Below are 27799 nucleotides of genomic sequence, written 5' to 3'. Positions count from 1 at the left end.
GCTGCATATGTAGCTTCCGGTTTTATAACTGTGTTGTAGTGTTTTATTTTTGTATTTATTGATAGACATTTCTTTTTGTAGATATCCCATGTTAATTTTTGTGCTTTAGCTAATCTATTTGTTCTTACTTGGATTGAGATTTTTTCATTTAAGTTATGTGTTATTACTTCTCCAAGATATATAAACTGAGTTACTATTTTGATTTTATTACCATTTATGGTGACTTCTTTTAGCTGTGTTGGTTTTTGGGGCATAATTTCTGTTTTTTCAAATGATATTTTGAGGCCAATTTTATTTGCAATGTTTTGAAGTTCTGATATCTGGGTTTTTGCTTCTTTTATGTCCACTGCTAGTAATGCTAAATCGTCAGCAAAACCCAGGCAATTTGTTTTGATTTTTCGGCCAATCTTTATTTTGGGGGGACATTTTCTAAACCATTCCCTCATTACCATTTCTAGAGCACAGTTAAATAATAGTGGTGAGAGCCCATCTCCCTGCCGTAGTCCAGTTTTAATTTCAAATGTCCCTGATGTTTCACCCCTAAACTTCACTTTTGACTTGGTATTGGTGAGAGTCAATTTTATCATGTTTATTAATTTGGGGTGTAGTCCAAGGTGTCTTAAAATTTTAAACAGAGATTCTCTATGGATGCAATCATAAGCTTTCTTGAAATCTACAAATGTTATCACCATATCTCTGTTTCTTCTCCTGTTATAGTCCATTATCAACTTAAGACTCATGATCTGATCAGGACAGCTCCTCCAGGGTCTGAAACCTCCTTGATATTCTCCTAGTTCTTTCTCAAGTTGTAAACTTATCCTATTAAGGATGATTATTGAAAATATTTTGTATGTTATGTCTAGGAGAGAGATTCCCCTGTAGTTATTAGGGTCGGTTTTGTCCCCTTTTTTGTGCAGAGGAAGAATGAGGGCTGTTGTCCAGTGTTCTGGTAGTTCTTCTTTAATCCAGATAGAGACAAGTTGTTGATGGAGGGCAACTTTTGCTGAGGTTCCTGCATATTTCCAGATTTCCGCAAAGGTCTGATCTTCTCCTGGCGCTTTGTAGTTTTTTAATTTATTCAGAGCTTGGTAGACTTCCTTTATTGTGGGGGGATTGATGTTTTCTGGTGATGTTTTTATCGGGGTGTTGGTGTCCAAATGAAGGAGTTCTGTAGGTTCCTCACAATTTAAAAGCTTGTTGAAATGTTTAGCCAGAATTTCTGCATTGTCTTTATTGTTATGAGCCAGCTTACCATCTTCATCCTTCATCAGTAGGGTTCTTACCGCTCACCACCCTCTAGGACCCCGGTACCACCTAGGGATGATGAGGTGAATAACCTTACCCACCAGGGTGAGAGAAGAAGAGAGAGAAAGAGAGAGAGAGAGAGAGAGAGAGAGATAGATAGAGACCCTGGCGAGAAGGTTGTTAGCGTGCCCGCCCCAAAATGGGAGTTATAGCGAACACGAGGAAGGGTGATGGGCACAAGAAGAACAACAACAAGTACAGTCACAATATAAAAAACAAGAACCATAGAAAACTTACCGGAAACAGCGGAGGAAGACGACTAAAAGGCCGTGGAAGTTAATCAGAGGCAGTGCTCCACCGAACGTGGCGAATGAAAACCAGCATTTACATGAAGTTTAAAAAATTTAATGGAAGGGCAAATAGTAAGTAACAAACCAAGTCATTAAGTTGATAAAACCTAAGTTTATTTTAAAACGTAAGGCCAAAATGTAAATGAAATAAACGTAAGGTTGAAAAATGGAAAGGGAAATTAACAATAAATAAAATAAATTAGAATATACCCAGGTAGGGTTTAAAAGAAAATTAATTCATTACTAATTGACAATTAATTGAAAATAAATACTCTTTAACAGATAATAATTTGAAAATTTAATGAAAACAACAAGAAAGAAAGGATGACCTCCGTACCTAATAAAATGTGATCAGAAAACAACGGAAAACCAATAGACTTTCTTACATAAGTACTGACTTGAAATAAAATGTGATCGATCACGGATAGTTATTTAATAAAAAAACTAAGTTAACAATTATTCAATAAAATGGATCTTCAACGCGGACGCTTCTCATAATTACCAAATTCGAAAACGTTTAGTTTCCACCAAGGACAGTTTACAAGGCAAACAGAATTTTACGTAAAAATACCTCCTCACGCGGGGCAAGGAAATGGTAACACAATATTAAAAGAGGAGAAAATAAATTAATTAATTTAAACAGATAACGATACACTCAACCCCGAAATATATAATTCAAGATCCACACAGGCTCAACACGCCAGACAACACTTAACCCGACAACAATACACACCAAAACGTTGCCAAGGTAACCACCAAAACAAAAGCAACGCCTCCAAAAACACGGAGGAAAACAGGCTAGAGAAAAATTTTAATTCACCCAAAAACCCCAGAAGGGGGAGGGGAGAAGAAAACATACCAAACGAATTAGAAAACAAAACACAGGAAAGCAAACAGAAAGCCGAAGAAGGTAAAGCTCGGTACCTTGGAGACTGTACCTTGGTTTACAAAGAAGGTTACAATATAAGTGCCAAAAGGAGATCAGTTAAATTTTAAATTAATAATTCCAATTTAGTTCACGGTGAAACTTCCACATTACTGTGATTAGTTGCCGAAACTGTTTATCAGATTTTCGATACCACACACGCAAATAGGTATTAATTTAACGGCGAAGTCCAAATATTTATTATTATTATTATTTTTCCAGAAATCTTCGAAAGTATCAAAATCCTCTTCAGGACGACGTTTAAAATGTTTCAAACACTGGTACATACCTTTGGTGATGAAGAAATGAGAAGAATTTTAACCTGACATTGTTGACGAAGAAATACAGTCACACCCCTGGCATCCAGACCTCGTTGTGAAGTATCCAGACGAAAAATAAATCCAAAACATGATCAGAAGGAATGGCAGGAGGTCTCCAATTAGTTCACACGGGGAAAATCCCCATTAACGTAGAGATTACGGTGGTTTCCTGGTACTCAACCACTCCATGACGCCGGACACAAAACCACACGAGCTCGACAACATGGCTGATCAAAGCGAACTGAGCCTCGCGTCGGCAAGCAAGCGAGGAGGAGGCCAGTTTTGCCTGGTAGTAGGACTGCGCATGCGCAACCAACCAGAGCTAGGAGAACGGCGCGCGGCTTACATTAGCTTAAACTGTTAGTCAAGTAGTCACTTGGCACAGATATTCTAGGGCGCAAAGGCCAGTTCAAAATGTTTATAAAGGGGAGGCTCACTTTTTTTTTTTTTAATATTGTTTCAGCCCTCCCGCCCCGAAACGACGACAAAATCTCATGCATATGCCATCAATGATGTGGTGGTCACACATATACTAAATTTGGGCGAAGTAGTCCAACAGAAAACAACCACCAAGGTTAACTAGTTTTAGTTAGGAGTTCACATGACCAGGTAAATAGTCCAAGACACAGTTCCACATCACATAGTTTTTAGAAATAATTGGCGGGGTGCGATTAACATCAGTGTCCAGAAACGTTAACCGAGCACTCGGAAAATCACCACGGTAATGTTTGTCATCAAATAGAGAGCACAATGACCAGAGTTCGCCAAATATTCAGTTTCACCCAATACACATTGTTTCAATGCATCACACAATGATATAGTTTATGACACATGACGCAGTTCACCTTGAGTTTTGGCAACTCTCACACTAATCACAGATATACTGACCAAAATTAAACCAAAACCACATGATTATAAGTCCACGCATTCAGGTTATTTTCTCAAGCACGGTGGTAAATTAATTTTTAATGCATGAATACCTTTACAAGTCTCCTTTGATATTAAGGGAATGCATGATCTCGAGTTGCAAAAGGGTGACAACAGGGGAATGAAACACACAACGGGATCAGGGGAGGACCAAAGAAGGCGCAATTGGTGAATGTAATCTTCAAAATAAGTGAACCGCCAATTTTAGATCAATACAGTTTTGTTACGCTTGATTGAGTCAGGGCCACGGTACACCACTCAAAACACAGCAGTAGGTAGTCAACGAGGTAAGCACCAGATAGTACACGGAGTATCCATAATACCAGAAAGGAACGAGCAACCACACCCATCACCATAGCCAAACAAGACCTCAAACTTCAACACTCGATTCGGTTAGCAATCAAATACCCAGAATTAAAATCACCGCAAAAACAACAACCCATAATCAAGAGCACCAACCACAACATAAGGCGCCATGACCGCAGTGCCAAATAGCAATATTCCACAGAAGTTCAGATCAGAAGCTCTGAGTGAAACAACACCTACCCTACAAGTACCATCACAACAGTACAACGGCTTACCATCACTAGCTAAACATAAATAAATATGACATAGGTCAAGAAAGTTTTTCATCTAGACAAAGGTCATTACACAGGCATACCCCAAAGAAAGCAAGTTAAGTCCAAGATTTTGAATTTAGTAGATACAGGGTTACGACACAGTGAAGAATCGACCACTAACAGATTCCGAGATCTACTGACAAGAGCATTAGGAGAAGAAAAAAAATTTTCAAATACAGGTTCAACTTCCCACACCACCTAGTTGAATAAGAGTGAGGACAAGAAACCAAAACGCAATAGATAAATCCAGCTTCAAGAAGTCAGAGTTAGGATATTAAATATGGAAAATCCAAGGCTTAAAAGGGTAAACATGTTTAGAGCAAGGGAAGGATTGACTGGACCTGTTGGAGACTTCTTAAGGTATCCAGATGGAGGGTTCGCGAACAGTCTGTCATCGACAACAAATCAGCCAAGCAACACCAAGCAACCGCACACATCATTAGTCACAAATAAGCAACCTGGAATTAACGGAACAGAAATAGGGATAGAAGAATCACAGGAGGGAACACAATCTGGAATCAGTAACCAACCTACTACACAGAACCTTAAATACAATTAATTTCACAATGGCCAGCCCATCAAATAAAAAGGCAAAGTAAAACCTCAGATCGGAAGACCAAAATGGAAAATATCGAGCAATGACGCACACAACGTACACCACCGGATACCCAATAGGGTCTCGGCATTACCCGGTCTACAAATACGTGACTTTCCCATCACACTGTCCCAATACGGCCACAGGTACTTTCTCCTATCCACCAGGAGAGCAAGCAAATAAAACATAAGTGGCGGAATACGAGGCGAGTCCATGGAAAATGCTCACAGTAGCATGAAGAAGGCAGTACTCTACAAGAAGACCCCATAATCTACTCGCAGGAAGATTCCAGTACCGACCAAGGGAGCACTACTCCGTCCCATACCAGAGTAGCAAACCCAGAGCACGGTAAGATGACAAACACCAAAGTCAACAGACACAAGAGATCCACTGTGAAAAATGAAACACCATAGAGTGGTAGGTAAAATTAAAATGAGCATTACAGTAGAAGAAATTACAGACACGACAACGTCAGATCAATAGGAAATGCATGGAGACAGGGAAAGAAAAACCCGAGCATACGAAACAGACACATTACTGAAAATCCACAAGCTAATTCTGAGAGTAGTAGATTCATGTAGAAGAAATGGCCATATCCACAGAACACGGAGGTAAATCAAAGACAGACACGAACACTGCCCATACCAAGGTGCCAACATCACCAAATAATACAACACAAAGAATAACCCAACCATGACAAACCACACCGGACATGTGTCAGCTCCACAAAGGGATTAAAGGAACACAAACATCCTCAACAACATGCCGTGTAGTTCTCATGCCACCCCAAAATAAATCCCCAAAAATAATCCACGGTACCGTCACAACACAACCACCTTACATATGTCCAAAGCCATCCCAATGAAGGTTCAAAAGGGCATATACCACCCCTCAGGCAGAGGATCATCAACAACAACACAAGACCCGACAAGTAGATATGGTAGGGAATACTTGAACCCACAACTCAAAGGAATTAGATAAGTACCAATAGGTTAACAAAATTTTGACAACACATATTCTAGGCCTATAATTACCACGGTAGTGCACGATACCAAAATGGAGTGAATAATCGGGCATAAGAAACACTAAACCGCCAAGTAATGTTTACAGCAGGATGAAATCCAAAGCAGTAGTTCAGAAGAGGTCAGTCAGATTAATTAATACACAGCAAGACAAGTTACGAGTAGCAAAACTTGAAGTGGCCCAGACACCAGATAAATATCCTTGAACTAGTTGATAGGTTACACGAGGAAGATGGTTCACGACACACCAGAAATAGAGAAACACGCTCGACCAAAAATCAGGAAGGAAAAAAACCAGTTAAAACTATAATAGCTCAGGCACAAGGCCATCCAGTTATTCCAACCTAACACCAGCCAATATGGCCCAACCATAACTGATAACTGCCTCAAAAACAGTTGACAGAAAGGATAACTCCAATCACAAACCAAGACCAGGCATACATACACATTCACGGATGGGATGATGAAATGAAAAGACACTCAAGCCAACAACTCACATAGCACTCAGCCAAGGCACAAACACACAAAAGCTCGGTAATGATCGAGGCACATCATATAAGCAGATTCAATATACCAAATTCCACACAAGGATGGGAACACGTCTCTATAATAACAGGTCAAATAAACCAGACATGATCTCACAAGGGTGCATATTTAACGGCACACTAAAAGCCAACTACACTTCAGATAACAGAAACTTAAACCAAATTCAAAGAAATAAAAAAGGACAAGTGAGGTTAAGCAAATTCCAAATTAAAAACCAACCAAAGAGCACAGACACATTACAGGCTTGAAAAGTTTCAAAATACCATGATGTTGTCCACTAGATTATCAGCTACTAACAGCCAAGAACGGTCACTGGCATGGAAACAACAGAGGTTAGCCATAAGTTAGTAGGGACAAATAACTTTACCCACACAGCCCCAATTAAATGAAAAGCACATACAACCATCGATGCCATAACACCAGGTCACATTTCAAAACCATGAAAGGGCATAACACATCACCGTGCACTTCAGCACATAACCGATTACACATATAAGTAGGCATATTTGGACATGCTTAGTGGCCAGGTCAATTTATAATCAGAATCACACACCAGAGTAAACGCAGTAAGAAGGTATTAAATTTAGAAGACAAATAAACTGTTAGCATGTACACCACCGAGGTACCATACAGGAAATATACTAGAAATGATAGTAACATCATTAAGTCTCGGAGCCCAAAGCAAGGCCAGAACAGATAACGCAATAAAATGATCCCAGGACACACAATGTCACTCTCCAAAAGCAACCGAGCAACCTTCACATAACATAATGATCAGAAAAGCCCTCCACGATTAAACCAGATTAATTCCCACCGAAATCGCAACCACAGTATGCAGGTAGGCAGCAAAAATACAAGGTTGACAGCCAGTACAGATAATACAGGACATGTACCAAGCGGTAGTACACCAGTAGCCCTGAGTCAACCAAGTCATACTCCATTACAAGTTGTTCAATTATTACAACTTCCACCAACCCAGAATAATTAATTACATGCAGTCACTCACCAAATCCGCCAGGAAAAGGAAGGAAAAATTTACAGGTCACCTCGAAACAGCAAGGCAGAAGCAGAATTCACAGCACAGGTACCCATAGGGTTTTCAAAATCATAATCAGCAAGTAGGTAAGTCCATACAGCTCAGCATAAACACAGTTGAAAGCAACAGGGAACTCCAAAACACAGGTACATGAAACAAATAACATAGGGAATTACACGAGATCCTTGCATTTCCTTTTACAATAGTTATTGACAACAACACTTTTTTTTAATTTTTGATTTCCATCCGCCAACATTCGCCACAGCACTGCACCAAGCAAGGATAGAAAGGGAGGAAAATTAGGCTGCACAAGGCAGAAACAACAGAGATTAGGCAGCAGAGCAACAACAGTGGAACAACAAACAACCACCGCTCTGCTACCACTCTCACCGCTCACCACCCTGGTGGGTAAGGTTATTCACCTCATCACCCCTAGGTGGTACCGGGGTCCTAGCGGTGAGCGGTGAGAGGGTCGGGGGTTCATATTTTTGGAGCTGCTTTCTGAAGGTTTTGTAGTAGTCCCTTGATTTAGTTTTACTGAACTGTTCTTCAATTAACTGCAGGGTGTCCTTATGATGTTGTCTTTTTATTCTTCTTAAGACTTGGGTAGTTTCTTTTCTCTGTTTTACTAGCTTTTGATAGGATATTTCTGTCTTTTGGGACTGATGTAATAGCCATGCCTGATGTCTTTTCTCCACTGTTTCATCACATTCACTGTTCCACCATTGGTGTTTTTTACGTGGTTTAATTGGAGCTAGGTCTTCTGCAATTTGTTTAAGGTTGTGTACTAAGTCTTCAAGTTTGTCTGTGATTTTTATTTTTTCAGTTGCTTTCTGGTAATTTTTGTTGTTGATTAGCTGGGTAGGATCTATTTTTCTTTTAGTTTTAAGGGCTTGCTTTTGTTGTCTCCTCTGGGGAGTGAGTTTAATTTTAATTTTAACTACGTAGTGATCAGAACCTGTGTCTGTTCCTCGGAGGACTTTGACGTTATAGATCTCTTTGTGGTGGTATTTGTCCATGCAGACGTGGTCCAGTTGCCATTCTCCTTTAGTGTAGTCAGGGTGTTTCCATGTTTTGAGTTTTCGAGGTTTCCTCTTAAAACATGTAGATTTTGAGATTAAATTATGGTTTCTACACAGGTCAACTAGTCTCTCTCCATTTTTATTTGTTTTCTTGTGTGCTGGCCATTTTCCGATGATGTCACGGTATTTTCTTTCTCTGCCTAGTTGAGGGTTGAAGTCGCCTATTAATAATTTTATATGGTGTTTGGGGATGTTTATCTATGGTCTGGTCCAATAGGTCCCAAAATTCTCTAGTCTATAATACAAGACATACACAAAAACGTTAATATGTGCATGTGGTGTGCCAGCGAAATCATGTTCGTGTGTCATCTAGTGACAGGGTTCGCCATCCCTGACCTAGGCCATCATAGCTCAGTTGGATAGAGATCAGACACGAAATCATAAGTTTGTGGTGTCCAGTTGGCCATTTTTGTTCTGTACTTAACATCTCTTCAATATGTACTATGTGTAATGAACACGACCTGATACGCTGAAAGTTTACTTTGGGTAATGCAAAATGCATGGCAGACATTGAGATTAGCAAAAGGGTGCAACAGGAGAATGCATTCTATCAGAATAAGGAACTTAGTTCAGAAGAAGGAGGTACCAAGGAAGTGTGAGGAAGTGATGTACAAAATGTACTATATAGCCATATTGTCATATGCACTGGAGACCTAAGAAATGACAAGAAAAATTCAAAATTCAAGCCAATGAACTTAAATTCCTAAGAAGTATGACAGGAAAGACAGGCTGAGAAATGAAGATGTAGGAAGGTTAATGCTTTGCATGCTGTTAAACGGGGCCTAACATCTAAGTCATTGGCCCGATATAGGAAGGGAATGTGAATGACAGAACTGAGAAGAATAAATTAAGATGGTTTGGACATGTAAAGAGAATAGAGGAGGAAAGGATATTGAAACAAATAATATACAGTATTGCAGATATAAAGTAAATTTCATGGTTTGAATGTATTTTAACACGTTGAGTGCCGAGCCGATTGTAGCACACTATTCCACTGGTGCCAGGCATGTTTTTGAATAGTATTCCGCTGGTGCCAAAGCAATTGTATGTGTTGTAGGCTGTTTATATAATATTGGGATGTATTTATATGATGTACTAAGTAAATTTTATCTCACCATACCAAGGTCATGTGTGACGCCATATGGTGTCACATCAACTTTTACGAAAGATAAAATATAGCATGACGCCATATGGTGTCACAGAATTTTTTTGACATGGAATGTGCAATACAAATTTCAAATACGGGAGATTTATTTGCTAATTCAAATTAACGCAATATTTATGAAAACCTAGTAAAATGCAAAACAACTACTTATATTACATTACATATCGTTGTGAACTGTTTTCTAATAACTCGAAACAATGAAAATATGAGTCTCTGCATGATTGGCAGGCAGTGACAGGCACTGCAACATAAGCATTAGTCTTTAAACAACAATTAACCTTCAGTCACTCTTTGTTGTGAAATAATTCAAAGCACTTCAGACAAAGGAAAGGTGCATCAGAACAGGTTGTGCAGACAGTTGATACCCTTTTTTGCGGCAGAAGCAGCAGCCTTTCTGCCCATGACCTTGCATAGTTGCTGATAACAGCTTCGACACCGACCTCGAGCTTTCCTGCAATATTGAAAGGATGAAAGGAAGAAATAAAAAATGATTTTATAATTAGTATTGACATCCTTCGGAAGTGCAATAATGTTGAACTTGATAACACTTTCCTGGTACTTTTATGTCCTTCCGTCTTGTTGGCTTCCCAAAGGTAGTGGTTCTCTCTCTTAGGAGTACGTCTAACAGGGTCGTTAGTTAGACAAAGTAGAGTACTGACCAGGTTCCTTCGAAACTCCGCAAGAGACATTTTCCGATGTCCAGTAACCCGCGTCTTATTGTACAGAAGCAGTGCATTTACAACGGCAGTACCAAAAAGAATGTCATCTGTAACTTTGTGGTACCATCGGATGGTTTTCCTTATTGCAGTGTGATATGAAGAAAGTGTGTCTGCAATATCCATTCCTCCTTTTATTTTATTGTACGTTATTACCATTTTTGGTTTAACCACATCTTCGAGTTTCCTGTTCTTTTTGCCCGTAGCAATTACATCATTAGAACATTTGGTTGACATAATCAGCACGTCCCTCTGATCTCTCCACTTCATCACTGTCAATACATTTCCATTCTCCATTGCAATGAGTTCTCCCTTTTAAGCTTTGAATTTACATCTTTTGGTAAACCTTTTCAATTTTTCCTAAGTGTGCCAATAAAATGTGTCTTACTATCCAAGTAGCACCTCAGCTAACTCAATTGATGAGTATTAATTGTCAGTGCAGAGAAAGCGACCACTGTCCAGATATGGGTCCATAAGTTGCATTACAAATTGAGTAGACATACTCAGTGTATTCTGAGCATTCAAGGTATCTTTACCAGCGTACACTTTAGTTTTGTAGGTGTAGCCCGTGTCATCGCACAGCTTAAATTGTTTAACACCGTACCTGCGTGCCTTACCAGGCATAAATTGCCGGAATGATAAACAACCCCTCCACAGTATCATTGATTCATCAACTACGAGGTTTTCACCTGGAGTTTTGACACTCTTGAAGTTCATATGCATTATATCTAACAGTGGCTGAATCTTGTGCAACTATCCAGCTGAAGCATCGTTGGGACCAAAGTGCCAGAATCGCCTTGGCATTGCATTACCAGCTACACTATTTCCATATACAGAAAACTGGCTCCAGTAATTTGATAATGAAGGCATTCTTACAAGACCCATCCACAATCTCAAACCTATAAAAACTTTCATTTCCTCCTTTGTAGTATCTACCCACTCCTTCAAATGACTAGACCGCTTAATATGCATAGACGCTAATGTTTGATTTGCATTGATATTAGTTTGTAGTACCATCATATCAAGAACTTTGTCTGTTAGGAAGAGTCGGTAAAACTCATATGGTGTGGCTGTAGAAGTATCAATTTGAAGATTTAGATGCTCCTGGCTTGTGAACGGAATATCTTTCTGTGCCCCTACACAAGGAACCCAGACATCATTGTTCACATGATTGTCTGCACCATTTGCACTGTCAGTATCGCCATCGTCTTCCGCATCACTCGATACATCCGTCATGTTGTCACTGTCACTGCACTCATCATCACTAGCGTTATATTCACTGCCATCAACACTTACATCTTCCTCTCCATCAGAATCCATCAGTAATTCACAAATATCCACTTCACTAATTCTCTTCTTTGCAAGTCGCTTACCATTTCTACTAAGATTATTACCAATATTATCGATTTTTTATATTTTTGCACAACTATACAAACTGAGTGATAATATGTATGTAAACTGAGACAGTATTAATACACTGTCTCCTTGTTTGACATTTTCGAGTTGGAGTCTATCTCCGTGGAAATTATTTCACTTTATCTCCCTGCGAGATATGGACTTAATCCTCATAGTAACTTAAATTAATGAACTGCTTCCTTCTCCTACGACTGTGGGTGAGTTACTATTTATTTGAAACTTGATTATACGCAACTACTCGAAGTTACATCGGGTCTGTAAACGCTGTTGGTTAATAAGCCCTACCGGGAGTCGTTTAATTTCCGTGGACTGTAACCTACTGCGCAACCTCTGGCGCATCCCGATCCTGGAGTAACGAAAGCCAACTTCCGCTTACCGTTGGAAGAGGAAGAGAGAGGTGGTCTGCCGAGAACATGGAAGCCGAACAGACGTGCATGTATAGCTCCGCTATGATGTTCAACTTCAAGATGGTGCCTGGTTGATCCAGTGCATTTTCGGGGTCACATTCCCCGATTTATGAGTTCCTGTACTCTGGACGAACTTTTGGAGCATCGCAGATGTTGTATTTTCTACTAGTTTTATTTGTTTGAACTTCGGCCTAATGTAAGTACGGGGTCCCTCCTCTACGTCACCGCCAAGACTGTAAGTTATAACTTTTCCTCTAACTTTATCTACGATTTCGTCGAAGTGATTGTGCTAGTTGGGTTGTGATACATGGAAAGCCTCTACTGGAATTACAAATCGAAATTTACCTGAACTTGAATTTAATAATAATAATAATAATAACTTTTTCGGCGGTGTGCTGTGATTAGAAATCAGTTCCCATGCTTTGTATCGTTTTCCAAACTATTCAAAACTGGAAACCTTAAAAATGTGTTACTAATATTGTAAAATTTATTCTGGTCACCTTTCCGTTATTTTATTTTCAAAAAAGGTGATGTCTTAAACCCTTGTTAGAGGGCCTACACTTGGGTAACGAAAGATGCTAAGCGAGGAAGTTGTATAAGGTATTTCTGTGCGAATTTTCTGCTTATTTCTGCCTTTCTTTTTAGACTTTTCTTTTCCCTTTGAGAAATTGCGGTTTTCTTTTAAAGCGGTCTGTTTTGCCATTGTTGCGTTTCTCACTGGGATTGGTTCACTCTCTTTGAAGTGAATGTTAATTGTTGTTGTTGCTATGGAGCCGGATTTGTGGGTTGTTGACAAAAGGTTTTATGCTCCTGTGGGATGCTGTAATGTTGAAAGCTAATATTTGTCCTTTATTTTTGACTCGCTTATCTTTGGTTATTGATTTATCTCTTGGTATCCCCGTTTACCCGCGTGATATGATTTTCCTGATTTATTCTCAATTTATTTCGGGTTTTTCCTTGTTTTCCTCTATTTGGGTGTGGGTACAATGAACTTGGTACCACCTCCTCGCTTAGTACCTCAAGAATTTCTGTATTCGCTTAGTGTATTTTCTAAGAGAAGAAAAGTTAACTTAACAAATTTATTTCATGCAAATTAACTAAGTTAATGGTGCGAAAATAATTTATCTAAACCAAAAGACTTTAAAACGTATCATGATTTATTGGTAATTTATAAATAAGAAGGTAGGTTAGGCTAGTACTGAAATTTTATATTGGGTCCCAATAAGTTAGGCCGGTTCGAACCGTAGGTTAGTTGTGTTTTGGTATTATTTCTCTTTGAATATTTTTCTTATTCCTGTTGATGTTCTGAGTCCAGAGTTATCTTAATATTACTTCTTTCTCTGATTAAATATATTTATTTACTTCAAAAGAACCTGGACGTGTTATTATTGTAGTATTTGAAACCATACAGTGATCGTTATTTTCATTCTTTCCATGACCTCTGGTCGCTTGTCTTATTCGTGGTAAGTACCTTTTGTGTTGGTTTACTTTTGGATAATTTTGCTTCCACCTTGTTTGTTCTTTTTTTACCTATATTTCTTGTCTTGTTGCTACCTGTGCGGACACTGTGGGGATGGGTGTTTGTGCGGGTCAGTCAGTGGTAGCTTCAGAGCGTGGTTGTCATTTGTTTTCACTTCGCTCTGGGCGGTATGCGAGCTGTTCCTTCAGAATTGCTCGCCTGTTAGTAGACCCTTGTGTTATTGTGTTTCGTGGGGTCGTAGCTGACCCTCTTGGCATCCCCTTAACGTTGTCACTGTATGGTTTTAAAAGGTGTGTCTGGGTAATGAAAGGCATGTTAAGATATCTATTAAAAAATGTAAAGGAAATGCATTCATCTTGTTTAACTGTACAAAATTTGTTTCATGTTAATATCTTCGGGGTGTTTTGTCCGGTTCCCTGTCGAGCTGTGTGCTACCTTCTTGGATTGTGTACGTGATGTTGGTATTGCTCTACCTGCTGCTGTTCGTGTGTTTCCCGCCTGCCTGCCTTACTGCTTTCAGGTGCCTTGTATCTTTCCCTTCCTTGTTTCTTCGTAAATTGGTGAGTTTGAACCTTATCAACTACTCTAAATTCTGAATTTATTATCATTTATCTTAAAAATTGTGAAATGACCGACACTTGAGCACGAATCGATTGGCTTTGGGCTACGAGTGTACCACAGTTTGCCGTGTGCTCTGTGATTTTCTTGGTAGTTATTTGTTCAGTATTTTCAGTTTCTACCTGCGAAAATGATTTAATCTGTGGTTATGGAATTAATTGTGTTTAATCGAGTTATTGGTTTTGCTCGGATATGTTGCGTGTGACGTTATTTGTTTTACTGGATTATGATCGTTGGCCTGTACTCTGGGAACTTATTACATTATCTGTCCTGACGTTTTATATTGCTTCCCAGCTTTGTTGTTATTCTTATTATTTTACCTGACATGATGCTTCGACTGTGCTAAAATCATCCTGCGAGAAACTATCGTTGTTGATTTTACCTACTGCGTTGCTAACAGCGTGTGAACCTTGCATGTACTTAATCTATTGGCATGTCTACCTTGTGCCTGGTCAGTATGGGTGTGATTTACTGCTGATCTGTTTGGCTTTTCATCGTATCCTCCCATCGTTAGTGTCTATGAACCCGTTTTAAACCTTTACTGGTTTATGTGATTGGCATGTATGTGTTACTGATATTTGCTCTGTGCGATTGAAATTATGCCTTGCTACCTATTTTGGCCTAAAAGGGATTGTGTGCATGCCTGTACCTGTTTCTTTCGAGTACTTAATTCTTGATGATTGTTAAACTTTGAAATTAATCCTGCCTGTGATGTTTCTTTACATTGGGCCGGTTGTTACCTCGAAATTCTTTACCTTTACTTTGTCTGGTAAATGTTTCCTAACCTTGTTTTGTTACCATTAGTCCCGAGCGGAACTTGACTAAAGTGTAGAGCCTTATATCTACTTGGAAGTCATCATTTATGTTTTATTTAACCAGTCGGTGGTGATGTGTTTCCATTGTTTCCTGTGCGATTGCTGATCTGTGCTAGGTGCGAGACTTGGCTGTGCTTTTTGCATGAGTGGTTTCCATTTTTACCCTGTCTTGCTGTTGGTGTCCGTTTGGTGTGTCGTTAGGTGGTGGACGGAGGCATGTTACTTTATGTCATCTGTTATTGGGTAGTTGTGGGCTATAGTTGAACTCTGTTAATCGGTGATTGGGTTGGTGACTTGTTGGCCATGTGCCTGGACATTTTAGTGTCTTTGCTTGTTTACCCTTTTCCTAACTATTGATTGCATGTGGTTCTCTGTTTCATTGTGTTTGGTACCCTATTATCGGTTGTATTTGTTACCTGGTTGGAAGTATTTGTACGGTACGGCCTGCCTCAAGTGTTCCTGCTGGTGAATTGTCTATGGTGGAATTATTAAACTAGCCCGTTCTGTCTGAAATTTGTGACCTTGTCGTCATCCTGATGTAATATTTTGATCATATATGGAGGTTCTTGTATTTGGTAGTTCTCGGCATATCTGACATTGGTACCATGTTGAAGTCATTATGTGTCTAGGTATACTTCTTCTGCGAAATTCATTTAACCTATCCTTATTTGCCTAGTTCCATTTCGAGTTGTGAGTTCTGTGAAACCCTTTACCTTATCTACTTATTGTTTTGAAGTTGAGTGATGCAGTAGGGTCATAACACCTGAGGACTGAGTTCCTTTTAGCCTGTAATGGTTTGGTCGTGATCCTGTGTTTGGAGGAAAGTGTACGGTACCGTAAGTTTGATTTTGGGATTTGCATATTGATTACTGAGCATGTTGTTGAGGATGGTGTATTCCTTTAATCCCTTTAAGGGCTAACACGTGGCTTGGGGTAGTCATTGTGGTTTTACTATTATTATTGTAGTGTGTGTAATTGTGGTTATGGCATGTCAGGTAGGGGCGATGTGTTGCCTTGATGTCTTACCTTGTGCCTCTGTAGATTTGGGAATAACCCCTCGCATGAAATTACTTCTCGTTTGGAACTATCTTACCTTGTTGTAACTTGCTGGTTTCGTGTTTCCTGGTTCCTTCATTTCCTGTCTCCCTGCATTTCTGGTTGATCTGATGTCATCGTATCTGTTTTTGGTTCTTCTGTAATGCTCATTTTAAATTTTATCTGCCACTCTATGGTGTTCTTCTCTCAGTGGTTCTTTGGTGTCTGTTGACATTGGTGTTGATCATCTTACCGTGCTTTGTGTTTGCTACTCTGGTATGGGACGGATTAGGATTCTCTTAGTCGGTACTGGAATCTTCCTGCTAATAGATTATGGGGTCTATTAGTTGAGAACTGCCTTCTTCATGCTTCTGTGAGCATTTTCCATGGACTTGCCTCGTATTCCGCCACTTATGTTTTATTTGCCTGCTCCCCTGGGAGATAGGGGGAGGCACCTGTTGGCTGTAGAGCGACAGTGTGATCGGAAAGTCACGTATTTATAGACCAGGTAATGCTGAGACCCTTTTGGGTAACCGGTAGTGTACGCTGTGTTGGTCAGTGCTCGTTATTTTCCTTTCGGGGTCTTCTGATCTGAGGTTTTAAATTTCCTTTCAATTTGATTGGGTGTCCCTTTGTGGAATGAATTGTGATTATGTTTCCCATGCAGTAGGTTAGTTACCTGATTCCAGATTTTGTTCCCTCCTGAGTTTCTCCTGTCCCTATTTCTGTCCCGTTGCTTCCATGGAGCTAATTATGGTCCTGTGTTGTACTTAATTTTGATCTGTAAGTTTTGGTAGCTTGGTGTTTGTTGGTTGGTCTGTTGTTGATGACAAACTGAAACGCGTACCCTCCATCTAAATGATCTTTAAGAGGTCTCCAACCGATCCTGCCTACTCTTCCCTTGCTATGAATTTGTTTACCTTTTTAGCCTTGGATTTTTCCATATTTTATGTTCTATTTTCGCTTACCTGAAACGTAGCTAATTGACTGTGTATTGGTTCCTTCTCCTTGTTCTTGTTCATCTTGGTTATGCATGGTGTATATGGAATGTTGAACCTCATTTGTTGGATATTCATTTGCATCTTTTCTGGTGTATTTGTGAAATTTGGAATTTTGCGAGCTCGCTGTGTTGAAGGTCAGCCTCTGTTCTGTTCTTCTTGTTGGAATTAGTTCTGGTTACCTTGGTTCTGGTGGTGTTATGCATTATTTGGGGTATTTTTGTGGTATACTCGGGCCCTAGTTCAATCGAGGGCAAGTTAAAAATTTAAATTAAAGCTAATACTTGGATCTTGGGTATCATGTAGTTCTGCATACACCAATTTATGATCCTTTCTTGTTCCCTGTTCCTTGCTCCCTTGCGTTCCTTTATTTTCGGGTGGTAATTTTCGTTTATCTTGATATTGAAACAAGAAGATTGCATTTCTTAGTAGGTAAATGGGAACTCTATAAATAAAACTGATATTAAGATTGAGAATATCTCTATTACTATCTCAAAAGGTTTAAAATTGATGTTTGGGAATTTTCCATTCGTTAACTGAAACATGTTCTGGTACAGAGGTGATATAATTATGGTAACAGAAAATACCCAAGAACTTGCAAATTAATTTTCTTTTGAAGAAGATTATTCCAGGAGTTCATCGTAATCATGATGCATTTATCTACTGTATGTGAACTATGAATCAACATGTTGGTTATGTGGCTGGTGTAGTACAACAGACTTATTATTCTTGTGATTTCTGAACTAAGCAAGCATCGGGTTTAAAGGTACTAACTACAATTGGAAGGCATATACATTGGTATGTTGGCGTTCCTGAGGCATAATGCAGTCATGTTAGGGGAGTGCATGGAAGTGAACTTATCTCGGTGTGTCGTTTACTCATATGGACTCCTTCACCAAAAATTAGTATACTTCTGGACCACCGCAGTATGTGTAACATAAAGTACGAGTGTACGTGTGGTTTCTGGGCGGGAGGCTGAGACAGTATTAATACACTGTCTCCTTGTTTGACATTTTCGAGTTGGAGTCTATCTCCGTGGAAATTATTTCACTTTATCTCCCTGCGAGATATGGACTTAATCCTCATAGTAACTTAAATTAATGAACTGCTTCCTTCTCCTACGACTGTGGGTGAGTTACTATTTATTTGAAACTTGATTATACGCAACTACTCGAAGTTACATCGGGTCTGTAAACGCTGTTGGTTAATAAGCCCTACCGGGAGTCGTTTAATTTCCGTGGACTGTAACCTACTGCGCAACCTCTGGCGCATCCCGATCCTGGAGTAACGAAAGCCAACTTCCGCTTACCGTTGGAAGAGGAAGAGAGAGGTGGTCTGCCGAGAACATGGAAGCCGAACAGACGTGCATGTATAGCTCCGCTATGATGTTCAACTTCAAGATGGTGCCTGGTTGATCCAGTGCATTTTCGGGGTCACATTCCCCGATTTATGAGTTCCTGTACTCTGGACGAACTTTTGGAGCATCGCAGATGTTGTATTTTCTACTAGTTTTATTTGTTTGAACTTCGGCCTAATGTAAGTACGGGGTCCCTCCTCTACGTCACCGCCAAGACTGTAAGTTATAACTTTTCCTCTAACTTTATCTACGATTTCGTCGAAGTGATTGTGCTAGTTGGGTTGTGATACATGGAAAGCCTCTACTGGAATTACAAATCGAAATTTACCTGAACTTGAATTTAATAATAATAATAATAATAACTTTTTCGGCGGTGTGCTGTGATTAGAAATCAGTTCCCATGCTTTGTATCGTTTTCCAAACTATTCAAAACTGGAAACCTTAAAAATGTGTTACTAATATTGTAAAATTTATTCTGGTCACCTTTCCGTTATTTTATTTTCAAAAAAGGTGATGTCTTAAACCCTTGTTAGAGGGCCTACACTTGGGTAACGAAAGATGCTAAGCGAGGAAGTTGTATAAGGTATTTCTGTGCGAATTTTCTGCTTATTTCTGCCTTTCTTTTTAGACTTTTCTTTTCCCTTTGAGAAATTGCGGTTTTCTTTTAAAGCGGTCTGTTTTGCCATTGTTGCGTTTCTCACTGGGATTGGTTCACTCTCTTTGAAGTGAATGTTAATTGTTGTTGTTGCTATGGAGCCGGATTTGTGGGTTGTTGACAAAAGGTTTTATGCTCCTGTGGGATGCTGTAATGTTGAAAGCTAATATTTGTCCTTTATTTTTGACTCGCTTATCTTTGGTTATTGATTTATCTCTTGGTATCCCCGTTTACCCGCGTGATATGATTTTCCTGATTTATTCTCAATTTATTTCGGGTTTTTCCTTGTTTTCCTCTATTTGGGTGTGGGTACAATGAACTTGGTACCACCTCCTCGCTTAGTACCTCAAGAATTTCTGTATTCGCTTAGTGTATTTTCTAAGAGAAGAAAAGTTAACTTAACAAATTTATTTCATGCAAATTAACTAAGTTAATGGTGCGAAAATAATTTATCTAAACCAAAAGACTTTAAAACGTATCATGATTTATTGGTAATTTATAAATAAGAAGGTAGGTTAGGCTAGTACTGAAATTTTATATTGGGTCCCAATAAGTTAGGCCGGTTCGAACCGTAGGTTAGTTGTGTTTTGGTATTATTTCTCTTTGAATATTTTTCTTATTCCTGTTGATGTTCTGAGTCCAGAGTTATCTTAATATTACTTCTTTCTCTGATTAAATATATTTATTTACTTCAAAAGAACCTGGACGTGTTATTATTGTAGTATTTGAAACCATACAGTGATCGTTATTTTCATTCTTTCCATGACCTCTGGTCGCTTGTCTTATTCGTGGTAAGTACCTTTTGTGTTGGTTTACTTTTGGATAATTTTGCTTCCACCTTGTTTGTTCTTTTTTTACCTATATTTCTTGTCTTGTTGCTACCTGTGCGGACACTGTGGGGATGGGTGTTTGTGCGGGTCAAAACGAGGAATAATCAATGCCTGGCGCGCTTTCACCTGTGACAATGACCACTGGCCAGTCAGTGACTTCGGAAGAATACTGTGGCGCCACGTGGTGGCACCCAAGAAAAATACATAACTGGAATAGACCCTGAAGTTTGCTCTTCATGTAGTACCAATTTTACGCGCATAGATGTCACAGCTAATTATTTAAGGCGCATCGCCTGAAATTCTACTGTGTTGCCATATGGCGTCACGCCAACTCTGATTTCAAGAACGGTGTGCCGCCATATGGCATCACGCCATCTCAAATTTGAAGACCACCGTGATGCCATATGGCGGCACGTGGCACCCAACGTGTTAAGAATGGGATGCCATTTCACCCCATCTCCATTATATTTCTTTTAATTTCATAATCCACCAACAGCTGCCTTCATATCACTTTCATTAGCGGTTATATATAAGTAAATTACCATTTCAAGTCAATGCTGTTTTCTTTGTTCATGGTATACACATAATTAATTCTAGAAATATTAATTCATTGTACACATTTTATAAAGTGAAATCATTTGTATGTTCAAAGAATGACAGTTTGAGACAATATTATTGTATTATAGAATGACTGATGGTAATAACTGTTCATAAGAACTACTTTATTCTTCATTGTATGATCAAAAAATGACAGTTTGAGACAATATTATTGTATTATAGAATGACTGATGGTAATAACTGTTCATAACAACTACCTTATTCTTCATTATTAAAATAAGAGAAATTACTTCCAGCAAGAGATCGAACATAATTGTCTATCCATGAACTGAATTCTTCAAGTCTGTTGTGCATCTAGAACAAAATATTAATTGAATTAAATATTGTTAGCTTCTTTTATAAGGTAGGACTAATTATATAACTGATTTGTTACCTGTATAGGAAGTGGTAACTCTGATTGGTAAGAGGAGTTGAATGGTGGAGGTGACACGTAACACTGTCCAAAGAGTTTAAGTATGGCTGTCTCATACAAATACAACACAGCCACAACATCAGCATACAGCACAGTGTCCCTCCTAGCCAGTCGCGCATGAGCCTCAGACAGTGCTGCTCTGTTAAAAGGGCAGACAATTTTGAGATCATTCCTTAGAGAACATAAATATTACACACAGTCCAAGGGAACAGAGAGGGAAACACAGTGAAGTGCAACAATATCAAATCAAATCAAATCAAATTCTCTTTATTTGCAAATGAGGTGTCTACCTTGGTGGCAAATGGTACACTAAAATACATTATTGTCAAGCACTGAATATTAAATTAACAAGAGAAGAAAATTTTCCTACAATACAATATTATACAATTTACGCTAACAATTTTTTCTAGTAAACACACAGCTCATCCTTAATAAATTTATATTGTTTACAAAATTCTACTTATAATATCTCCTGTACTACTTACAAATATAGTCAACTGATATACAGTATGTGGAATTACTTCAAATGATACTATACAACTGGTATAAGATTAAAATTTACATTGCATTTATGTACGTATCTATTATTATTATTATTATTATTATTATTTTTTACCCATTCTGGAACCTAAGTAGCATAACGACCTGCTGTGTCTTAACCAGAGCCCCTTTTGCCACCACTTTTCAGAGTTCCTGAAGGGCCTTCACAGCTACCGTAGCAGTCCCAGGGCCCTCGAAGTCCCCACTGTACTTCACCCCTACAGGCAGTCCCCTACTTTGGCTGTCCAAACTCCTTAGACCAGGGGATGGAATTAATTTATTCACACACATTTTTAAAATTTTATTTACAATAACCTGCACTGGTCGAATGCCCTCTAACACTTCATTTATTTTCCCTATTGCTGTTTATTCTCTTCTTGAATATCTGTACAGATTTTGGAAAAGGATCAAACACTACCCCTGGTAAACTGTTCCACTCCTTCACACCCTTCCCAATGAATGAAAATTTACCCCAATCGCTTCTGCTAAAATTCCTTCTAATTTTATATTTGTGGTCAGTCCTGCCGATATAATTATTTTCCAACTGAAGCCTCTCACGGATATCTCCCCATGTTTCTTCTCCTGTATAGGCTCTATATAATCCTATAAGTCTAGTTTTCTCCCTTCTCTCACTTAAAGTTTTCCACCCAAGTTCCTTTAACATTTCTGATACACTACTCTTTCTCCTGAAATCCCCTGTTACAAATCTTGCTGCTTTCTTCTGCACACTATGTATTTCTTTTATTAGGTATTCTTGGTGAGGATCCAAAACACTGTTTGCATATTCCAATAATGGACAAACCATACTCAAGTAACTTTTTCTTTTAACTCTTTGTTGCATCCTTTAAGTAGCCTCATTATGACATGTAACGATCTGTATGCTTTCCCAACAATGTCATTAACATGACCCTTCCAGTGCAAATTACATTCAAATCTCACACCTAAGTATTTGCACTTGCCATCTTTTGGAATAACTACCTCATCCAAAGTATATTCAAATTCAGTTTTGAAGCTCCTGTTTGTAAAAGTTGTAACAGTTGATTTGCCTCCATTATTATTATTATTATTATTATTTTCTTCAACGCATTGTTTTATACTTTCAAAGTCCCTTTGTAATTCTGAACAATCCTCAATGTTGTTTATTTCCCTATAAACAATTATGTCATCTGCATGCAATCTTATTTTTGATGTTATATTATTCCCTAAATCATTTGCATATATTAAGAAAAGTAACGGACTGATTATACTACCCTGTGCAATTCCCTTCCAAACTTTCTCTTCCTGCGAAAAATCATTTCCTACTTTGACTTTCTGAACCCTTGAATTTAGAAATGTTTTTATCCAACGTGTAACCCTTACATCCAATCCTATTCCCTCCAATTTCTTTAATAATATTCCATGTTCCACTCTATCAAAGGCTTTGGAAAGATCTATGGCTATGCAATCTAACTGACCTCCTGAATCCAACTGATCTGATATGTCCTGCTGAAATCCCACCAGTTGTGCCTCACAAGAAAATTTCTTTCTAAATCCATACTGGCTCGTCATGAACCAATTTTTATCATCACATATCCCTCTGATGTACTTTGATATTAAACTCTCCAGAATTTTACAAACTATACTGGTCAGGCTGATTGGTCTGTAGTTCTCTGGTTTCCTTTTATCACCCTTTCCTTTATAAATTGGTATTATTATAGATTCCTTCCATTCCTTTGGTATTACATTATTATTTATGACATAGTCAAAGAGAAATTTTAAATAAGGCACTATGTAACACCCCATTGTCTTTAATACCTCCCCAGTAATTTGATCACTTCCTGCTGCTTTTCCTTGCTGAAGCAGTTGAATTTCTCTGAGAATATCTTCATTTGTGAATGAGAAGCTTCTTGTTTCCCTCTCTCTCTCTCCCTCTCTATCTTCTGTTTCGGTTTCCAACTCCTGACAATCATCTACTGAATCTCTGAATTCCCTACTAAATAGGTTTGCTTTCTCAGTATCTGTTAAATAGTGTTCACCCCCTTCTCCCACCATTGTAGGAATTTGGATTCCTTTTCCTTTTTGATTCCTGATATATGAATACAGCTTTTTCCATTTCCCTTTGTGGTCATTACCCTCTTGAAGTATGCCATTCATATAATTCTTTTTTGCTTCCTTTTTCACTCTATTCAGTTCCCTCATTAGCTGTTTTCTAGTTTCTCTACTCTCCCTACCCTCTTTCATTTTCTTGTTTACTATTCTATATTTTCTCTTTAATTTTCTTATTTCCCTTGTATAATAAACAGGGTCTGAGGTCATTTTACCCTTCTTAACAGGTACGAATCTCTTCTCTCCTTCCCAAATGATTCCTTTAAATTTAGCCCAAAGTGTATCCACATTACTCCCTTCAGTTATCCAACAACTGAATTGTGATTTAAGGTAAGTCCCAAATTCATCAACTTTAGTTTTTCTGTACAATTTCTTGTCTTGTGTAACCCACTTATTAAGCCTTTTTGGTACGAGTCCTACATCCATTATTACAGCCTTATGGTCTCCTATTCCTTCAATTACCTCAGTTTTATCAACAATTTCCCATGGTTTAACCAAGAATACATCTAGTAAGTTATTGAGACGAGTCAGTTCTTGTACTACTTGTGTAAATCCTCCCTCCCAAATTAACTTATTTGCCAGTTTCTGTTCATGGGCTTCACTTGCAGCTCCATTCCATTCAACTTCAGGCAAATTTAGATCTTCCCCAATTATTACCATATCATTATTATTGTTTTTATGAGTATAATCTATTATTTTCTCAAATATTTCCATGTCTCTTTCCTCTCTTCCAGGCCTGTATGTTCCTATAATTCCTACCTCCTTCATATTATCACAAACTAATTTTATCCCTAATATTTCATCCCTTTCATCGGCAAACCATTCATGTGAACAATAAGTTTCCTTCACCAGAATAAACACCCCCCTCCCTTTTTATCTCCTCAGTCTCTACGATAGACTGTATACCCTTCTGGAAATACTTCTCTATTACACACCCCTTCTCTCAACCACGATTCCACTCCTATCACCACATCAGTCTCATAAGATTCCATCAATGTACTGAATTTTAATTGTTTATTTACTACACTTTGACAGTTTACCAAGAGCAATCTCAGACCCCCCTCCTCCCTAAAACTTGACTGTTGCAATTGGGTAACTTCAAATTCCTTACTTTCCTGAGTTTCGTTTTCTAGTTGACTGAGCCAGCTTGAAGTACAGCTGGCTCTTTCTACTAGTTTTCCTGGTCAGTATTATAACTCAAGGGAGTTGCCTGTTTTACAGTACATATCTTAAGATTAATAAAATCTAGAACAATATTTGCTATCTTTCGTTTACCTGAATTCTTTAGATGGAGGCCATGTTTTGTATAACAGTATCTCTCAAAACTGCTGCATTCAATAACCTGAGTATTCCGAAAATGTTTACAAATTTTAACAATATCTGTATTGACCTTGTCCACTTCAATGTTTACACACGAGTCTCTACTCAAATCATGCCTGCATTTTATTTGGCTGATGATGACCCAGATTGGGGTTGAAACCGGTACCGCTTCCGCTTATAATTAAATAGGAATATAACACTACATTTCTTATTTACTTGTATTGAATTGGTTGAACTACTTTATTTGTTATTTCAATTTAATTGTGATACAGTTCAATACGGAACATCATGAAATTTTTATCTTTAAATACCTGTAAATAAAGTCATGGCAATGTTGATAGAACACAATATTTAATGAACTAACAAGTACAATTTCATTACATTCCTTCATTGTAGACACCCACATAATCTATTACCTTATGCCAAATGTTGGGAAGCCATTGCAGATCATTCGCAAGGCGTTCTTTGTTGTTGACAGTGATGGAGAGCCCTACTGCACGGAGTACAGATGCCACGCAAGGAAATCGGCTGCCTCAAAGGAGTTCCTTCAACTTCAGAAACAGGTCAAAGTCACAAGGACTCATGTCTGGTGAGTACAGAGAGTGATCCAAGACCTCCCAATGCCACCATTGCAATAAGATCCTGACACTGTTTGTTACATGACAACATGCATTCTCATGCAACATGATAGGGCGATCATCTCACAATAAATGTGGATGTTTGCAACACATAGCAGGATGCAGATGTCACTCCAGAAATCAGCAATAGTGTCGTATGCACGCCGTCCTACACGTAACCTAACTCTTGTAAAACCTTCAATTATTATGTTTAATATATTTTAATTTATTTTATTAAATGTTAAGTATGACTATACCCTGTAAATATGTATTGTACATTTGTATAACCTTAAATATGCACTATGAATATGTCTAACCTCAAAATCTGTGTAGTCGAAAACTGTAGAAAACTCTTGTAATATTCGTATATTGAGTGTAATCCACAATCATATATGGAGGTTTCTGGAAACTTACAGTAATGATTTATTATCCAGATACATGTAGAAACATTAGGAATGTTATAGACTTGTCCATATGTGTTTATAAACTGTAATGGAACATTTGAGTTTGATCTACTCCAATCGAGAGGTCGGTCGATCGATTGACGTTCGGATGTGTTCCATTTAGAGTGTTGCAAGAACATTTCCAGAAGTCAATATTTCTAGACTGTTTGTCGAACAGTATATACGTATATCGAGCTGACAGGCCGAGAAGCCAGTCAGAGTGGGAGTCGGTCAGTGTTGGGCTCCGTAGTGAAGTCAGAGTTGGGCTCCGTGGTGGAGTCAGTTGGAGTACGAAGTGAAGTTAGTCAGTCAGTTAGGCAGTGAGACAGTGATGGAGAGAGACAGGGCAGTAAGAAAATGTAGAGTGTGGATTAGAGTGAGTTGATATCTGTATTTGTCAGAATCGATTTGAGTGAGAGGGTAGTCAGTCTTGCCTCATGATGGCAAAGTGAATAATCAATGTATGGACTTATTGATATATGTACTTTCTAGAACTGACTGTGTGATGGTGAAGTGAATAACCAGTGTGAGAACTTGTTGATATCTGTACTTTACAGAATCAAAAGTAAATTGCTTCAGTGTGTTTCTTTTAATAGCGTAGTGTGGTGTATAATTGTGTAAATCTGTGTGTTGTTAAGGAACAGACATAGCAGCAATAAAGTGGTTTTATGTAAGGAAGTGAACATGTCTCATGTGATATTTATTTGCACCAAAATAAAATCGCATTGAGAACGAAAATAGTAGTCACTGTTGATGGTTTGTCCTTCAGGCATAGCATGCGTAAGAATAACACCCTTGTAGTTGTATGCCACGGTCAGCATAAGTTTCACCCGACTGGGTTCCTGTCAAAATTTCTGTGGATGTGGCGAACCTGGGCGACATCATTCATTCAACTGATACTTTAATTCAGGCTCGTACCCACATCTCATCAATGGTTCATCTGACCCGCACAAAACACCTTGGCCCATCGTGCAACATCATATACGGTAAGGCATTCTGATGAATTTTTGCCACGGGCAACCTGGGTTTTAATCCACGAACACTGATCGCCTTCTGAAAACATGCTTTAGAGTGGTGAAATCGACACTCTTCACTTCAATGCCACACAGCAACAATACTCCCAACTGGATGCCCACCAAATGCACACTACACATCGACAACACCGCCACCTGACCGCTCCCATATCCTATTTGCGCATGCCCGATCTCCTGCGAGTGTCTGGACTACGTTGCCATTACTTTATTTACAGCCCTCGTAATGCCTGAAAATGGTGAAGTCTCACGGGGACAAGCTGAACTAAACTATGTCTACTTAAATTACTTGGTCATTACTAGATGTCACTACTGTGTTTAACTTAGTTGAGAATAATTCCTGTTTTGGGGTGGCACATACTAGGCTAGAGTCTTTTGTTTCTAAGTTGCCACTACTGACTGGTGATGCCATTATCAAACAATCAGCTTACTGCCTGTTTATGTCATTATCAACCAATCAGCACTACTGCCTGTTACATCATTATCTATAATGTATACAAGAAAATGATACTTTCAATACAGACCAAAAATGATTTTCATTACTTGTAACATCATTATCTACCAATCAGCACT

General features: G+C 38.6%; 2 protein-coding genes across 3 annotated transcripts in view; one reads left to right on the top strand and one right to left on the bottom strand.

The window, feature by feature from the left end:
* Nucleotides 1-26006, top strand: part of Pgm2a (phosphoglucomutase 2) — a 192279-nt gene extending 166273 nt beyond the window's left edge. Inside the window, exon 12 of the mRNA XM_068229280.1 lies at nt 25614-26006. The gene's annotated coding sequence lies outside the window, so the exon portion shown is untranslated. The remainder of the gene's footprint in view (nt 1-25613) is intronic.
* mei-218 (meiotic 218) overlaps nt 20894-27799 on the bottom strand; it is a 183133-nt gene continuing 176227 nt past the window's right edge. For both annotated transcript variants that reach the window (XM_067153363.2, XM_067153364.2), the window contains 2 exons: nt 21152-21329; nt 20894-21072 (listed from right to left, as the gene is read on the bottom strand). In XM_067153363.2, coding sequence (XP_067009464.1) covers nt 20977-21072; nt 21152-21329 — 274 coding nt within the window. In that variant the 3' untranslated portion in view covers nt 20894-20976. The remainder of the gene's footprint in view (nt 21073-21151; nt 21330-27799) is intronic.

Source organism: Anabrus simplex, chromosome 9, assembly GCF_040414725.1.
Source record: "Anabrus simplex isolate iqAnaSimp1 chromosome 9, ASM4041472v1, whole genome shotgun sequence".
Classification (NCBI taxonomy): domain Eukaryota; kingdom Metazoa; phylum Arthropoda; class Insecta; order Orthoptera; family Tettigoniidae; genus Anabrus; species Anabrus simplex.
Note: the sequence above shows the minus strand (reverse complement) of the source record. Positions and strands in the feature narration are given on the sequence as shown.